The sequence below is a fragment of the Ambystoma mexicanum genome, chromosome 14 (genome assembly GCF_040938575.1).
Source record: "Ambystoma mexicanum isolate Mex_15411 chromosome 14, UKY_AmexF1_1, whole genome shotgun sequence".
Taxonomy (NCBI): domain Eukaryota; kingdom Metazoa; phylum Chordata; class Amphibia; order Caudata; family Ambystomatidae; genus Ambystoma; species Ambystoma mexicanum.
In genome coordinates, this window is record NC_090940.1 from 165,954,319 (window position 1) to 165,972,964 (window position 18,646).

General features: G+C 49.3%; 1 protein-coding gene across 3 annotated transcripts in view; it reads right to left on the reverse strand.

Annotated features, from left to right (window-relative positions):
- The window catches only part of SPTBN5 (spectrin beta, non-erythrocytic 5), a 1,050,196-nt gene extending 1,032,002 nt beyond the window's left edge, over window positions 1-18,194 (reverse strand). For 2 of the 3 annotated variants that reach the window (XM_069638812.1, XM_069638811.1), the window contains exons 1-2: window positions 18,014-18,193; window positions 8,709-9,340 (exon numbers count right to left, since the gene is read on the reverse strand). In XM_069638812.1, coding sequence (XP_069494913.1) covers window positions 8,709-9,340; window positions 18,014-18,115 — 734 coding nt within the window. In that variant the 5' untranslated portion in view covers window positions 18,116-18,193. Of the gene's footprint in view, window positions 1-8,708; window positions 9,341-18,013 lie in introns of all 3 variants that reach the window. The other variant, XR_011283950.1, reaches the window with a different exon arrangement.
- Window positions 18,195-18,646: the final 452 nt, after the last annotated feature.

Genomic DNA, 18,646 nt, shown 5'->3' on the forward strand with positions numbered 1-18,646 from the left:
TTTACCCGGGCAAACTCAGACACTTCACTGCATCCACGCGTTCCCAAGTCACACATCAATCTTGCATTTAGCCCTAAACGTTTTATGTTGTAGGCGTGTACGAGGTTCCACCAGGGAGTAATAGAGTGTGTGGGGGGGGGGGCTGTCATTGCCCACGAAACATTTTAAGGGATTGCATTTTCATTGACAGAATCAAACGGCGGGTTGCGGGAAAGGCGGGTAGAAGAGTAGAAGGGGCGCAGCCCAATGGGGAGAAACGAGTGGCATGGGCGGTAGACTAGGGTGGCCAGACGTCCCGTTTTGCCGGGAATGTCCCGGTATTTGGTGCTCTGTCCCCCTTTCTCAAGATTATGTTCCCATTGGAAACTGCAGTGGTCCTGGTTTTTTGTAGTTGGTCTTCATAGCTGACAGGCAGGAATGCACAATCTCACACAGAAGAAATGCTACATTTAACAGCTTGAGATAGTGTTCGTTTGTGATAAATGAATATATATGATATGTGTTTCTTTGAACAGTAACACTTAAACCCCCTTCCCCTCAAAACGTGAGTGAAGTGTAGTGGTGGGACAGCCACTTCCAAGAGTTAGTCCTACTTTTATGTTAGTTGCCCTGTCCCGGTTTTTTACTTTTTAAATCTGGTCTCCCTACAGTAGACACCAAATAAAGGAGAGGTCAGGAGAGGGTGAGGGGGGGATTAAAGTAGTCAGAAAAAACGTTGTTAGACTGCAAATCGTGACATGTGAGGTCGGGTTTCTCAATAGGTCTTTAGTATACACGCAGTGGATATCTGCGTGATGACGTAATTGTCACGTAAACATATGATAAGTTCTCAACATCTCATCTTTTTAAATGATATTTCGTCACACTATGTTTTGATTGTATTGTGCGAAAAAATGACCTCCCAATAAACATCAAAAACTCGTTATAAGCGGATCACAATAACCCCTGCAGCCGTCCATTTGCCTTTACTCCCAATTATCTTTGCGCATGCACACAATGTTTTTATCCCCCATGAATTGGCATGACACAAGATTTCAATTGGCAAAATTGGCCGCAGTTTTATTTCCATGACAACAGAAGTATTTGTACACAATAGTGACCTCATTCTGTACGTGTGGCGCTTGCTTGCCGGATTTCCTTTGCTTCCCCCTATACTTGGTATAGTAGGCCCCCAACTCCCCCGACCCATTGTACCTGTTCCTATCCTGCCCGTGCAGGGGTCCGTAGGTGGGGAGAGCGCCGTTTGTTTTGGGGGGGAAGCTGAGCCTTATTTGTTCCTACCAGACGCCCCCGCCGTTTAGGCCCCCAAGAGGCGCTGGTCCAGAAGAGCGAAGACCCATTCCGTTTCCTTCTGGCTCGTCCGGAGTCTATCATTTGTGCTTGGTTGCCCAAACACCGCCACGCCAACCGGTGGGTTCCCGCCCACCGTTGGCTCCCTCCTTCCTCATTCCTTCTCACAACTCCAGCAATTTGGTGCAAATGTTCCAGCAGAAAAAGAGCCCCATTCCTTTTGGGGACAAGTGCACCCCATCGGCTAAGAAATACTCGGGGGTCTTCCCGTCAATCAGGTCATGCCTGATCTGATGGAAACCTCTGCCCCTGCAGAATTTGGCAACTGCCCCGTTCAGCTTCCTCCTCGATTTCTCTATCGCTGAATGGTTCTCTGCCCCCCTCCATTGCGCCCGGGGAATACCTTCCAACCATACAATTTCAGTTTCGCCCAACTGTGCTGCGATTTCCTGCAATGGGCTCGTAATGTCCCTCAGCACGACACCCCTCCCCAGGCCGGTCTTTCCCTCCCAAGTGTATTACCAACACCTCTGGCTTCTGCCGCCTACTCAGCAATTTCCATAGTTGCCCCTCTGGCTGAGCCCACTTCATCCCTGGCACCCCGTGCCACTCACTCTTGAACTCGCCGGCCGTCAGCGCCTCCTGCTGCTGAGTCCAGCTCGCCTTAGCACTTGAGATGAATGAGGGCCCCACTACCCACACGGTACGTTTCCTTCTTCCTTGTGCTGCTGTAAAATGACAAAAGGAGGGAACGGCATGGTTAACTTATATTTTTGCGGGCCTGATATATCGTTCGTAACATCCTGAAGACCATCTCCCCAATTTCTTGATGTCTTCCGGCCATGCCTGCTCGGGGACACTTCTGCCCCTACCACCTTAACCAGGGCGGGCCTGCTCCGAGACACTTCTGCCCCTACCACCTTTCCATCTTGCTCCACCTTAACCAGGGTGGGCCTGCTCTGGGACACCTCTGCCCCTGCCAACTTTCTCCACCTTAGCCAGGGCTGGCCTGCTCCGGGACACTTCCCCGCCCCTGCCACCTTTCCGTCCTGCTGTGCCTTAACCAGGGTGGGCCTGCTCCAGGACACTCCTGCCCCTGCCACCTTTCCAACTTGCTCCTCATACTGCCCCCGCAATAGGTTCCTCACCACTTTATTCAGCAAACAGCTCCCCAACCAGTTTAACCTTGCTCTGCCTGCCCTGTTGGGAGAGCGCCATTCCTGGCGGGTGAGGTTGAGCTGAATTCCTTTTGCTTGATTTTCCAAAACCACTTTGCCTCCATTGCCCCTTCTCTCACTCTTATCCCTTCCTTTCCTTTAAAGGAAGGCTCTACCTTTCCATATTCCTTATCATGTTGGCCCAATTCCCCTGACCCCTACTCCTTAATGGGTTGCTTGAGCTTTGTTCTTGCTATAGTCAACCGATACTTTCAAATGGGAGGTTCCCCATTCCATTGTCATGTCCGGCCCATTTCCCCCTTCTTAATCATCTGCGGATGGGACCTTCCCCTTCCTTCAGCCGGCCAAAGCTCTCCCGCCATAGACCCAGCAGCCTGCCTCCCCGCAGCTGATACCAGGCTGATGGGGTTCCGTTCCCGACCCACACCATCTGACTTGTCTTTGCTTCCCGTCAGCCACCCTTGGCCCACCTTCTGGCATCTAAGTAGCTTCTTATTACAAAACCGCTCTGCTATCTACCCGATGAACCACGAACATTGTTACTTGTTTCTCGATCCCGGAGGGGTGAAGGCTGTGCTGGCCTTGCTGCCCAGGTCAACTAAAACCCCCACTCCCAATGTTTAACGATGTACCCCACTGTATGCCTGGTGGTAGTGGTAATACCTGACCCATGGCCCTCACTCACAATTTCGAAAACCCGGCTGCCCCCTGGGCCAGCCGCCAATGCAAAAAGAACCACGCTGGTCAGTGTTTTAATCTCCTACTCGCGCACACTCTCCAGTAAGCAGAGTCATTTCAAGACTCAAAACAGAACTGGCCTTCCTGACAGTTAACTCGTAGCCAGCGTACGGCGTGCCTCCTTTCCTTACCCTACTGTACTCAGCGTGGGCCATGGGTTCTACCCCAAATGTACCCTCCACCAACTACTTTGCTCGGTGGGGCGCGTCCTGATACTGCCCTTAAACTCCGCCATTAAACCTTGCTGCCTGCTTCAGACCCCGTCCCGAAGCATGCGACCCCTTGCGGTATCAAGCCCTCACGCAGGTTATTAACATTGCGGCCTTGCCGCCGATCAATTAATTTCGTAGTCTATTCAACCGTGGCATTGCCGCTGGTCCACCCACGGCTGCCCTAGGGGTCCGTTGTACTTACGCCCCTTCCGTGTATGAGAGCCCCAACCCTGTTTTAATAGTGTTAACCCTGCAACCCTTTTAAAATTCTGTGCCTCCAGAGGCCGGGCTCACCTGATCTAAGGACACCTCTTTGACCAAAGAACACGTCCATTAGGTGTTCCAAAGAGGCCTTAATCCACACAACTGCCCTCAAAACTCTGGCGGCCTGGTTGTGTTACCTGGCGTACCTACCCCCATAGAAGTACCCTTTGCACGGTCCATGAGGCAAGTGTGCATAAAATAGCCCCCCTGCCGCTTAACATGTAAGGACCTTCTACTGCCACGTTTCCCCTATTGGGTGGCTGAGGCCATAAATCACCCAAGAAATACCTTACTCATTACGGAAAGCCCATTACGGAAAACCCATACGCGCCTCTACCCCCAAACGTGCTGAAAGACCCCCATAATTTAGCATTTATATAGAGCCACGAACCCTCGGTTATTTGAGCGCTGCTTATTATTACCCACGGTGTGTGGTGCTCATTTATCGACCTCGGAAGGATGAAATGTTGGGTTTGTCCCTGCCGGGATTCGAACCTGCGCTAGCAGGCTCTGCACGGATGTCAAAGCGAGCGCTCTACTCGCTGTGCCATTTGCCCGGCTCTTTGTTAACTACCGCACCGTACCGCCAATGAAGTTTGTCAAGCAGGTGATCACACTTGTCCCCCATTCAGCTCGTGCGCTCGTGCGAGAGCCGCCCCAAGTCCTGGAAACTCTTAACCCTTGCAGTTCTACACCACTCCTCCACACTGCCATACCCATATTGTCCATCTTGATAAACCTTACAACCTGGTACCTTTCCAAGATACAAATTGAGTTGCACAAATGTCTTTACGTTCACAAATGTTTTTAATTATCTCCTGGTGATCTCCCGGGGTATGAACCTGACGCTGCTGCGCCAGGTGCGTGCAACCCCATACGTGCGTGCACTTCCACCGCATGTTCCACTTAAGGAATTACCCTGAGTCATAATCGTGTCATTAGTAATCCTCGGTTTGAGCTCCTCCGATAGCTCACACTATCTGTGCCCCACAACGCTGTCCCCCAAAAGACCTTCCAAAATTTACAGCCATGCCTAGCCCTTCCCCTGGTCTTCCCAAACCTCTGTGTGCTTGTTTTACGAGTACGTGTTTGCCAAGTCAATCGGCACGCCCGCTATGGCCTGGTGACCCCCGTTCCAAGGGGTGCCGCCTGTGCGGTAACCGCACCATTAAACACTGCTGATAGCGGCAAACGCTTACCACTACCTAACATATGGTACCCGCCGCTCTGTACGCGGACATGACCGCATACCTACTCATTTATAACAATACACCGCAGCCTTATCGAAGTGTCCGCCGGACAAAGGGAACAATCGAGCCACCCAACCGATGTACTAAAGACAACTCCCCAAAAGCTTCCCGGGCCCACTTGCCCTTCTCGACTGCATCGGTGGAGCCGCCTTGCAACTTTTCCCCTTACAAAACTTGAATATGGCAACATCCTGGTAGCACACGCCTCGCTGCGCTCGCCTGCCACATCATCATGCCCAGACCCTGGGGTAAATCCACTAAATGCGAATCGGACCTTCATCGGTCCATAAAACGTGCCCACCTAACCTGGACAAATGAAACCCTTTTGTCAGTAAGCAAACATAATACCCCTACAGCGCCAACGCTTGATGAGCAGCGTCAAAAAAAAAAAAATGCCTTCATTACAAATTACCGCCACGCTCCCAAAGGCTTGCCGGGCACCCTTGCCCGTCCTGGCCCAATCGGTGAAGTCGCCTTGCAAACTTTTTCCCCCCTTTCAAACCTGCACCTAGCCCCCTATTTGCAGCACATGCCTCACGGCCCTCACCTGCCCCCTCTGCCTACTCTGCCGTGCCCGGACCACAGGGTAACTCGCATACCTGTATTTCGGACCCTCCTCTGTTCATAACACGTGCCTGTTTCACTGAACAAAGGAAATGAAAGGGGGTGCTCACCCCAACCTGCTTCCCCCTTCTTCATTGACTTTCCATACGAGAATGTTATCAGCACAATGGGCAACCTAATGTTTATATCTAGTGGACTACCTGCCACTTGGAGCATTTCACCGCATTCCCATGCACCCCGTACCTCCACTAGCTAATCCTCGCTTCCAGAACAGGCACAATGGGGGCATTATAATAACTGGCAATAACCCACTGCATGTCGCCATGCCACAATGCGGTATACATGCCATACACGCCATAGTACAAAATCAACAGCACACTGGAATCCCCCATAGCTCCAATACAGCACAGAACGCCAACAGTGATGCACAGACGCCATGACCTATAATAATGCAAGCAGCACAATAGATTGTACGCTGAAAACCCATTCTCCCAGCTACTAGACAAGCCGTTACCGTCATAATAGTCTCAGGCGACACTGCTACAGCAATTTCCAACGTTTTGTACCACTGTGGAATACAAAGGTTTCCATCCTACGTAATGAAGTGGTATTCATTATGTGCCTTCGAGAAAGGCAATACGTTTAAATCAAGGATTTTGCATAGAAAGCCAGCCCACTGTTTACGCAGCCTACATGCTCTGTCCTTCCCATTCTCTGCCGCCCCTATCCGCCCGTCAGTTTCTGGGCCTCACAAGGCTCCCCCTCCAGACCCCATGTTGCTTTGCCAATGGGAACCTAGCACTCCAGAAGAGCTGCCTTTTGGGACTTGGAGTTTACCCTTTGAAAAAAGTTGTTGCTTTACCTCGCCCTTGCGTGCAGCGGCTATGAGGCCAGTGAAACATCGCTTCGGCAAATGGGTTGATTTGCCTTCTTCGTCTCTCGGGAGACGTGGCCTGCGCACATACAATGTTCCATGATAACCCGCGCTGCCACCGATCCTTTAGGACCAGCTTCCTTGCGGGACGCTGCTCCCTCCATTACCCACTGGGATGCGCCTGTACCTGCACAAGCCCACTACCCTGACTCCTGTAATCTGGGGACCCTTTTATTCGGATTTTACCTTCCAACGCGGTTTGCACTGCAACACACGAACTTCCCTCCACGCTGGAACTTCACCTCGGCATACACCGGAACACTCACGTCCCTCGAACGCCTCTTCTCCTTTTCGTGCACCAGGAACCTGGACCAAGAACATCCCGAACATCTTCCAGCACACAAAACGAAATCCTCTGCTCCGGCGAGTCGGCGGAGTCCCACTTCAGGCTAAAACGAAATTCCTTGCACTTGTCAGGTGGCGGCGACCCGGTCCCAGTGCAAGAGCGGGCTGCCTGGTCCCTGGTCCCGCCTGCTTATATCCTGCAAGCCCCGCCCCTTTCCTTTTGGTTCCCCTTCGCAGGCTTTTGGGCCATTCGGCTTTTGGCGCCGTTCCGCCCCTTTGTCCTTTGCCCTTCCGGGTGAGGCTCCCAGCTCCCGGCGGCATGACCCCGCAGGGGTTACCCTGCTGCCTCCTCCATTTTTGAGGACGTTTTCCGTCGTCAGCTCCAGAACAAGTTTAGCAAACAAGGGCTACAGACTACTTATCCCAGAATCACCCCCTCTCACAGAGGGAAAACCCAGCATGACCCAAGAAACTGAACAACAGATCCAAATGCAGGAAGACTATGGGGAAGTCCAGAGAAGTACCTTCCTTGCCATGAAGGCGACGCTCTGGGAGACAATCCCCAAGGTGTCAAGAGAAGACCAGCTGTCCTCTGTGCAAAAACCAGCACACAGAGAGTGCTCCACCATGGTAGGAGCCTGGGGTAAAGGGAAACGACGCTGGCGGTATGACTGTAGGCATTGCTGCCTGGCTCCTAATGAGAACCTTTTTTTGATTAGCTACTAAGACCATAACTGGCACAAGGTGAGGAGTGAGCGGAGCAAGTCAAAGAAGTGCATGCCTAATCATTTTAACCTCATCCCAAATGCATCCATGCTTACAGTTTGGGGAGTAAATGTCTTCCGTGACAAAGAACATACATAAAAAGCCAATAGTTAGGTACGAAACCAGGCAGAACTGTTGTGCCTTCTGTCTCCAAAGTCAGAGAGCCACATCTAAAGGGAAGATACGGTGGGTGACTGGCTGCACTCAAAAAATTGCAAAAAGACTTTAAAAAAATGCAATGATAACTTGAGGACTTTCCCTCAATACTTTGAGGGTGCTTCTACGGAGAAGCCACTGGCCATGTGCTCTAAGCAACAGGCAACGTGAGATAAATTGATCTAACCTCCTCACAGTACCCAGGGGGTGCCAGCGCAGCCACCCTCTGGAATAATTTACGGCTTACGCTTCGAGCCGCCCCCTCCTACCTCTCGTTCAGAAAGTACCTCAAGACTCACCTGTTTTGCTGATCTGCTCACCCTGCCTACCCTACTATTCTTGCACCTTGCCGGACCTGCATCCCCTGTAACGAGTGCTTAGATGCCCATGGGCTCTGTGCGCTGCTATAAATACTAAAATAGATAAATAAATAAAACAGTGACTCCAAAGAGCACGATCGAGTCGTAAGCGCAAATATAAGAGTGACATGGCCCACAGTTGAAAAAAATATGATCTGTTATTAGGCTGGCCAGGCTCTTTACAGCTGTGCACTAAGAGACAGTAGATTGAATGACAGCAAAACGTATAGTCCCCAACCGGCCACAGTGAGTGGCTGCAGCCACTACAGGGGACATTAAAGGAAAACAAAAATACCACCAGCCGGTTTTAAAACTCTTCTGATGCTCTACCAAGTCTCATTTTAAACACAGGGCAATCTATGGAAGCCTGAACCCATGACACATATTACCTTGGCAGTTTACAGCTTTTTCTGGACTTAAGAGGTGAAGACATGGGCTTCGCTCAAGCACCAAGAGTGATATGCTGTTCGTGTATGTATAGAGGTTCCTATGGAAGCGGTGGTCAGAATTTTGTTAGCTTCCATGTTTCGACTTTGGGGAAAAATGGGGATCATAATATACAAGCAACGGAGCTGATCGGTGCGGCTGGAAAGTTGAGTTTTAGTTCTTGGCATGATCTCTAATTGAACGATTTTTCAAGTCGCTATTTCATTAGTATTCCAACAACTGATATTCTGCCGAGCCTACAGATAGTGTGCATGCTCATTACTCACGTTTGTACAATCGGGAGCTTGCTGTGGTAGTTCTCGGAAGCAATGACGGCCGCCATGTCGGCCAGCGCGCGGAACCGCTGCTCCCTGGGCAGCATGTCGGCTTCAATGGCCTCCAGTTTCTTGGTGGCGGCTTCTGCCTGGTCATAGGTCTCTGGGTGGAGGTTCTGCCTCTCGATCACCCTCGACATGTCCTGCAGGTAGCTCCAGCGCAGGCCGGCCTTCTTCTGGAACCTCTGCGCCAGCTGCTCCAGCTTCTCCAGCCGGAGCATCTCCCGCTGGAGGGCCTTCTCCCGGTTATGCTCCGCCTTCTCCAGGTGGGACCAGAACTTCTCAATGTCGCCCAGGGACTTGCCCTCGGGCGGTGCGTGTGTGCGGAGATTGTTTGCCCGTAGCTTGGTTTGGATGTTGAACAGCTGAGCCTCAATCATGCCCCTCTCCTGGTACTTGGGGGGCTTCTCCACCGTGCGGTAGTTCTTGAACTTCACCATAAGCTGCATCATCCCTTTCAGCGAGTTCGGAAAGTGCAGGTCGTTCATCTCCAGCACCTTCAGTTTGATCCACTTCAGCAGATCCGAGACCATCCTCTCGTACTGGCCCTTTAGGGTCTCAATTTCAACCAGAAGGGACATTATCTGAAAAGAGCAAATGACACATATGTTAGCCAAGAATTAGCAAATAAAATGGCAACTCGTTAAGATCAAAGCCCATCAGTGGGCCTCCTCATGAGTATGGTGGTACTAGCATTAACAATACCTCCAAACAACATTACAGTGCCGCAGGTGGTAACATTGGAATACCGCTTGATTAAGAGTAATGGTTACTCAAGAAAAGCAGGTATAGGAGGATAGCCTAGGGGCAACGTGCTCGCCTTGGAAGCAAGACGACACGGAGCAGCACAGGTTCGATCCCCGGGTCCATGCTTGGAAACCTCTGGGTATTAAGCGCATTATAAATAACATATCATATCATAGGATAACCAATACATACAGAGCAGGGGCTACATGATGTTCTGCTATATGAGCATGGTGTTAACATGAAGGCCAGGCATTGTAGTACTGAAAGTCTAGCATTTCATTTATACCACTTGGCTGCTCTAGAAAGTTGGTAGAATAAAGTTACATAGCTGACATGCTGTGTGAACTTTTACTGATTTAACTTGGCAAGTATAAGCAGGGTGATAAGTATGGCCTGAATCGCTGGTTGTGTTGGCTCTCTGTATGGAGCACAGCAAGTATTCCTTGCCTTTTTGCATGTAGTTAGATTGGCCAAGGTGTACAGCACAGCATGTGCAGCTAGCCAAGCAGGTAGAAGCACAGAGGCACACAAAGTAAGGCACACTGCTTGCTTGGTGTACACAATAATGAAGGCCCGCAGCTCCCAGAATGCCAGTCACTAATGTGGCCTTAACACCCAATCTGGCAGACTGGATCGGGTGTTAAGGCCATTAGCACACAGGGTTACCAATGCAGCAACCCGGGGTTGAACGAAGGAAAATCCTTTCCCAAAATGGCTGCCATCGAAAGGGAAGGCAGGGCTCCATACTGAGTCCCTCTTCCCTTTCCATGGCGGCCAACCGGAGCGCTCAGGACGGCGGGGAGCAGCTGCTTGTGGCAGCCATTGCTGCTGCTTCCAAAAGGTAAGTGGAGGGAAGGCGGGGGGTGGGGGGTTGGGTTTTACTTTAAAAAAAGTAGAACACAGGACAAGATCAGAGATTTCAGCCCGGGTTCTGTGGAATCTGATTGGCTGCGCCCCCCGGCCCGGTTGCTAATACACTATTGTAGTTGAAAGTCTTAGTGTGGCATTCTGTCACGAGTAAGCCCTTTCCATGGGTTGTGCCCTTTTCGTGAAGCCATGTTTTACTAGTAACTTTATTTATATTTCTGGAAGCTATACAGTTTTACTTGCAATAGTGAACACGCTCTCCTTAGAGCAGGGTTGTCCAACTCCAGGATTCGAGGGTCGGAACTCTGACGAGTGTTCAGGGTATCCCGCATAATATTCATGAGAAGAAATGTGCATACATTTAGAATCAGTTTATGCACATCTAGCTCATGAATATTAATGTTAGGTATCCTGAAATTCCAGCATGTTTTCGGTCCTCGAGGGCTGGAGTTGGACAACCCTGTTTCAGAGAGCCTAGACTGACTTCACAATGTACCAGATGGCCAACAACATTGGGCGAATTGGGTTTTGCCCTTGTCCCAACCCCACACAACTCTGGGACTTTGCCCAAGGGACCCTGCTTACATGCAGGACGTTCTTGACAATGATTAGATGCTAATGAAAAGCAGAGTCTGGAACTGGAACCCCACTATGGGACCAACACCTGAAGGGCCTGACAATGACTTATCTCAAACAGTTCTGTCCTGTTAGCAGAACCATTTCTTATGAGTGAATGTAGGCGATTGTAACTGTGATGAGACTTTCCATCTGAAAGCCCCCACACAGTGCCTGTTACTTACTAAATGAATGCCACTCTGCAAGAGAAAGACAATTAAAGTGAGTCACACATTAAAATTAATTTTCTAAAGCATGAAATCTGCTTCTTTGAAAGGCAAAACAAGTTGTTTTTGAATATATATATTCAATTTTTCTTAAAGTCATGCATTGCAAGCTGTAAGTTCTTGCCAAACAATGATTATAGGCAGGTGAACTTAGAGCACCATTTCTTTGATTTCATGCCTTTGGTGCTGAAAGTATAGGGCTGTAACACAGAGAAGGTTTTTCAGGCTCACATTGCTTTGATTTATGGGACATTTAGCCAGGGACAATGAGATTGTAACATGGCCCTCAACGGGTTTTTACCAGAAGGACAAAATCTGCTTACCTGGGGCCCTCGATGTTCCTTCCTTTTCGGCATTTGGCCGCCATGAAAAGGGAGAAGGGACTATGTGTAGTCCCTTCTCCCCGTTCCCTGGCGGCCATTTTCAGTGTTTACATTTTTTTATCACTTCTTAATGGCTGCCGTGGAAAGGGAGACGGGACTACCTTGTCCTCATTCCATGAAAGCTATCTTCTTTATTTATTTTTTCCTCATTTTTGAATGGCCACTCTGGAAAAGGAAAAGGGACTGCGCAGTCCCTCCTCCACGTTCCATGGTGGCCTTTTTTTTTCTTTCTGTTTTTCAGTTGCGAAACACCGACGGCATCTCGAAACACCTCACGGCACATTGACAGTGGAGGGCACAGAGACAGGAGGGCAAGAATAGATAACACCCACACACAGAGTCAAGGAGCAAAGACAGCAAAGAGGCGCAGAGAGCCAGTGTGCATTAGGAGACCTGGCTAGTAGAAAGAGGCATGGTGAGCAGACACAGACAGGTAGGGGGACATTTGGGGAAACAAGGCGCATATTACAATAGGGTAAACAAAAACAGAGAGGAGTAGAAGGAGACAGTGAGACTGGGCGGCAGTAAGGCACTGAGAGGTGTGGGCACCAAAAAACAGTGGAGAGCAAAGGCAAAGGGGGAACAACAAGAGTGAGGCCAAAACTACTGGGGAAACAAAACACAGAACCTAAAAAGACACTGGCACGGAAAGACAGAGAACACTAAAGGTTATGGGACACAGAAAAACAAGGGGCACAAAAAGACAGTGTGAACATAGAGGTATCATGGAGAGAGACAGAGCCGCAATGGGTTGGGGAGGAACTGATAGTTGGGCACCAAGTCAGTGAGCACAGAGGCTTGATGGTGCTGAGGGATGGGGGTACTATGGGGGAACAGTATCACAAAACAACAGGCACACAGCTATAGGACCAGTGTAGGAATTAGGCCGGAACGAGACAAAGTCCTGAGGCCCACGTCTGTTCCCGAGCCTAGTTTCACGCAGAAGCAGCCTGGCTTCAAAAGACTGGGAAAGCAAGGCTGAATGCAGAAACATTGAGAGCCTAACATATTTCTTGCCATTTACAGACTTTTTTTGTTAGGGTGAGTATTGTGACAAATGCAAAGAGCAGAGTCCACCTTCCATTACTTGCTTAAAAGAGTGTCTTGCTGAATCACTATCAGACATGTATCAAATAAAAAATGGTGGGCATTTTTATGTTCCCAAAATACTCTTTGCTTCTATGCAAATCACTGACTTGGGTTCCATGAAGATATACTGTGTTGCGTGACTTGGCCTGACAAGGCACATCCATCAGCTCCACCACCTTCCCCACTAGCCCCGCCCCCTCCCAAGGAGGAGAGGGTTCCCAGAGCACAATTTCAGAATTTCCAGCACTGTGTAGCAGTGCTTTAAATGAGCCGGCTCTAACCGGCTCTACGTACCCGCACATCTTATTTTTGGCCGTATTGAGGGCCGGGACTTCTTCAAGCATGAACAGAGTACCGGTACATAAGAATGTTGCCAAAAGTCCCACACACATCAGCCGGTCAGGGCCTTCCCAGCTCCTGTGAAACGACAAAGCGCAGCAAAGCACAGCTGCTCCAGCTGATGTTTTGCTCTGTGTCAGCAATGCACTACGATAAGGGCGGGTGGAGGTTGTTAGCCCTGGCACATATGAGGAGGTGTAAATAGTGGTGATAATACATAGGAGGGAAGCATAATGTTGCATGCTGTGTGAAATAAAGATTCCAAGAGATGACATTACACTGCATTGCATTTTCTTTCACTCCGAACACAGTTTTAAAACCATGCACACTTTTTTAGGCTTTTACTGTGATCTTCTCGCCAGGGTGGATAAAATAAAGCTATAATCCTATTTTTGCTCGACATGTTTCCAAAAATTATTTATATTATGTCAGGTTAGAGTTTTATTGGATTACCGGGTGGGGTTGAGCGGGCACAGCTGTGTTTAAACAAGAATTATTCAAACGTCTCTTGTACTGTATTATAGGTTATTTGGTCCTGTCACCAGATGACGCTCCATTTGCACAATGGAGTGATGCATAAAAATAACTGGATATCTGCCTGGGGACGGTAACCCAGACGGCCGGAAGGACCTGCGTGGATTTCCACTCTGAGTTCTTTTTTTATTATTCTTATTTTGATCTGTTATATTCTCTTCTTTGAAAACAATGATACTGTGATTCAAATTGGTTCAGAAGTTTGTAAAAATGTTTTATTCCAAAAAAGGTGAAGAAGAGGCCCGTGAAATGTGTGTCCAATGCATTTCGGTCTTTGTGACCATCTTCAGGGACAATTTCTAAACAAAAAGGATATGTACAAAAAATGATATTAGTTTAAACAGATATTGGGCCTCATTACGGGTCTGGGGGTACCCCTGCCAGTGCTACTGGCGGGTTGCCGCCGGACAAGTAAACATCTACCGGCACCTGACTTCCCAGTGCCACTGGCTCATTACGAGTCCGGCGGCCGGGAATTCAGGCGCCGGTATATGTGTTAATTCCCCTTTCCCATAGAGTCCAATAGCACTCTGGGAGTGGGGACACAGAAGCACCGGCACCGTTGCTAAGGGTGCCCGTGCTTCCATGAAGGGTTTGCCTACCATGACTGCTGTGGCCGGCAGGGTCAGAAATGTCGGGAACAGCGGCTCCAGCAGGCAAACACGTAGTTTGCCGGTCTGGAAACAAGGGTGCCGGTGAGCTTACCGGCACCCTTGTTTCCGGACCAGCAGCAATGTAACGAGGCCCACTGTATACTCATTCATAGTTGTGCACTCATATTTACCAGGCTTTTGTTTCTTACCTTGGCAATGACCATATCATTACTTTCTCTGACCTGGAGCCCTTGGATTTGTCTGTAATACATTGGTTGTTTTACTTAATGTTATACATTTCTAAGATTCTTCAATACAAATATTACACATTGTGTAGAGAGTTAGGTATATGTCATCCTTTAATTGCTTCTTGGCTGTATTACCCAAGGGTTCCTGCTCTGGTGTCCTGCATATGAAAGTATCAATAATTAGGCAGGTTCCTAGAAATGACATGATTTATGTTATTAATACTAAGTACTGCTAATAGAAATCATGTATTACAGACACATCCAATAAAAAAAGTACTTGGAGTGGAAATCCACACAGGTGTCTGGGTTACCGTACCCAGACAGATATTCAGGTTAGAGTTGTATGTCATTTGTGTACTTTTAATCGCATTGCTGCAAAGCAATTATTTGATCTTTTCAAACCCAAACCTCATCAAATACATTAAATATAGATAGGAAGATATATAGGCAACTGCTTAAATCCCCAACTGGGTTCAAATCCTGGATTCAACACTTAAGGAAACTGTGTGATCCTGGGCAAATCATGTATTCTCACTGTACCTTCCTCTGCAAAAATTGGAAGTCCTGAGAAAATAAATCCTCCCTAAAACAGGGCCAGATTTCGGGGGTCATTTTCCAATCGCCCTGAGCAGTAAATGAAGAGTAAAAACCACTGCACTACAAAGTTCAAAGAATGCACCGAAACTCAGGTTCACCCTAATTTCCACGCATTTGTGCTCTGGTGCAAGCAATCAAAATTGCTTGGGGGGACACACAGTGTTAGGGAGAGAGGTCCTCTCTCTTCAATTAGCAGAGGGAAGAAAATGACCCCCTTCAAACCAATGAGTAAATGTGGTATGTTGCCCTAATAGAATATGCAAATCTGCTTTTAGATGATCAGGTGTAAAGCCAAGCTACACATCTAAAGTGTGCAGAGCAACTCATCAGGAAGAACAGGTCTGAAGCTAAGCGAATGACTTAAAATTACACGGTTGCAATTGCAGATTGTAATGTTTTAGTGTGCCAGGGTCCAAGGCCCAAGCTCAGAGTAGAAACGACACAGAGTGGAAATATGATTGGAGCGGGATAAGTGCGGAAAGAGACAGATAGTGAGATGCAAAGAGCAAGACACACATAAAAAGTGCAAACAATAGAGAACTACATGACCGGGCAGGGAGTCAGGGTGAATTTCATAGAACTTGGTGGGGACAAGTCTTTATAGAAGGACAAACATGGCCCAGCCCCCTCCCCCCCCCTTTCTGGAGGGGGCACATGGCTGCCAGCCTCAAAGAACTCAGTGCCCATTATTTACAAAAACATGCCAGGAAGTTTTATGGTGCTCTGAAAAAGCTCTAAAACATTTGCCTGGTTGTTCACAGCTACATTATTTTCTGATCAATTAACCCTTTAAAGCTTTCTGTGTTCACTGTAGAAAACACAGTGGTCCAGATTCTCTAATCTTGTTATGGTGCAAGTGATGAAAAGCGCTAACGCGCATCACTTGCATCGAGATCCACAAAGCACCTCTGAATGTGTGCATCTCAGATGCTCACATTCAGATGCCCTTTGATTCGCTCCATTTGCTCATTTGCGCAATAAGGGGCTATTTTTGCGTATTTCAATGTGCAGCCCGAAACCACAAATGGGATGTTTTTTTCACATATTCTTCCATTGTGCCTGCTTGGACTAGGCACGGGGGAAGGCCCAATGCATGTTAGGTTCATTTCTGAACTTTTCATGCCTTTTCGTTAAAGTGGGAGAGCAGTTGGGTTAACTGCTGCTCTCCCACTTGTATTTCTATCCTTCAAACAAGGATAGAAAGCATTATTTTTAGCTCATTTCACTGTCACTCTGAAATACAGTCCAAGCACCCCTGTGGGTGCTGGGAGCCTGTAATACGTTGGTTTCAGGCGCATGCTCCCAACATTAATGTATTTAAGGTGGGCAACACATGTTTAAGCTACTGCTCAATCACCTCCAAAATGCACAAGTCACCTTTGAGAATAAGGTGACCTGCTATTTTCTGAAATTATCCAAATGAAAAAGTGCATCCTCTGCATTTTTTTTCATTTGAACTGAATTTTGAGAATCTGCCAAAGTTTCTCTCTTCATCCGTGGTCCAGCACACAGCACCACTCCATCGCAATCACGCAAAAAATTGGAGTGTACCCTGCTCGCGCCAGTCAAATCGCGTGAAAAGGGCCTTGCGTGCCCCCGCGAAATCACCTACCCCACTCGCGCCAGTCAAATTGTGTGAAAAGTGCCTTGCGTTCCCCCGCGAAATCGCGTACCCCTGCAAATCACCAGGAGTGAGTTCTATATAAAGATATGGGGCCTCAATATGAGTGTGGTGGTCCGGAAACAAGCTTACTGGACCCTTGTTTCCAGACCGCCACGCTCTGAGTCTGCCTGCTGGGGCTGCTGCTCCTGACAGGTCTGATCCTGCCGAGCGCAGCGGCCCCGGTTAGCAGACCCATCACAGAAGCCACGGCACCATTACTAATTAGTAACGGTGCCGGTGCTTCCGTGAACCCATTCACATGGAGTGCAATGGGACTTCACGGGAACGGGGACTAACATTTTCCGGCACCTGGCTTTCCGGTCCGCCAGGACTTGTAATGTCCCAGTGGCAACGGGAAGCAAGGTGCCAGTACAATGTCACCATTTCGGCGGCAACCATCCGGAAGCACCAACAGGGTTACCGCCGGACTCGTAATGAGGTCCCCTGTGTTGTGCAACCTGGCTGGGGGCCACACCCCTTGGCCCCGTCCCCTCCATCCCAAAGCCCCGCCCCTTCTAAGAAGTGAGGTTGCCTCAATAAATGTTTTCCATTTCCAGCACTGGCACTGAGGACATATAGACTGACAGCGGTGCCATGGGGAAGTGTGGGGGGGGGGGGTTTTGGGGGGTGCTCTCTGTGGAAGACCAAGGCTTGGCATGGAAGTCTCGCTTCTAGGCAAGCAGGCACTGGTTCACAGAATGGCACCGGAACGCCGTAACATTTTCTGATTCATGAACGGAATAAAACATGCGGGCAATTGAAGTGACACCTACTTCATGCCTAAACATTACAGTATCAGAAATCTTGGTACGCGCCAATTTCCCGCTGCTGCGAGAGTCTGTGACTGGCTACAAACTTCTCTTCACTTCCGACCACGACATCCTCGTGAGCCACAGAGTTCTCTTTCTCGTTGGCCAAAAAACACATCCTAAAAGGATGGAAAAATGCAATGGGCATAGGTGACAGAGGGCGGGTCTGAGAGACCAGTACAACCCCTGTGTGACTCGCTGGCAGGAGCGAGCTTTGGTGATAGGCACTCTTCCACAGGCAACTTCTTATCCAGAACTCTGGACATGCACAGTGAGGAGGAGTAAAAGGCGCGCGCCTTTAAATCCCATGGACCGCAGCCTCCGCCACTGAGCATAGCAGGTACGTGCTGCTGGGTCTCACCCCCTCCTCATCCCCGAGAGACCAGGCTCACTTAAACCCCATCCACCTCCTCTCTGGCACTAACCACAGGAGCACGAGAGACAAGAGCGGGATCTCAGCCCCCCAGTGAGCAGCCTCCACTCACGATTGCGCTTCTATGGGAACTTCCCCAATCCCCCCCAAAAAGAAAGGTAAGTGGAACCGACCTGCAGCGCGGCGGGAGCCGCCTCTCCTGCTGGCATCAGCCCTCCCTTGCGAATATTTTGCCATCGGACCCAGCTGCTGCTGAAGGATCCTAATAGGTGCATGGCACCCTGAGGGGTTTGGGGGCAGCGTGTTGCCCAATATAGTGTCTGATTGGGTTATCTTTGGTTCCAAATAAAGCAGCAGAAGCGCGTGGAGCAGGGAAACAAACCCTGCCTCCCTGGGCCAATCCTATTAGCGAGCCGGAGCCGCCCCTGCGAGGGCCTAACACCATTAGGGGATTAGGCCGGAGCACAGCAGAGCAGGCGGGAGAGGGAAAAGGCCACGTGTTGCATGCACTGGAAAGATACGCGTGCAGGCACTCGCCGTCACCCTGGAGTGACCACTTCCTGTGTAGACTCCCCGCCCAGAAAGGCCAGGACTTTCAAATGTGCAGCATCCCTTTCGAGAATAGCCTGCTGTGTACCTACGGTGAGTGCTCGGTACAAGACCTTTAAAAGTGTACTATATCACTACCAGTGCCAGACTTAGCGGCAGCAGCACCCTGGGCTTTTTAAGAAAAATGCCAATTTTTGGCAATTTATTTTTAACTCCCTACTCTGGCGCCTGAGCAGGGAGTTAATCACTGCACTATT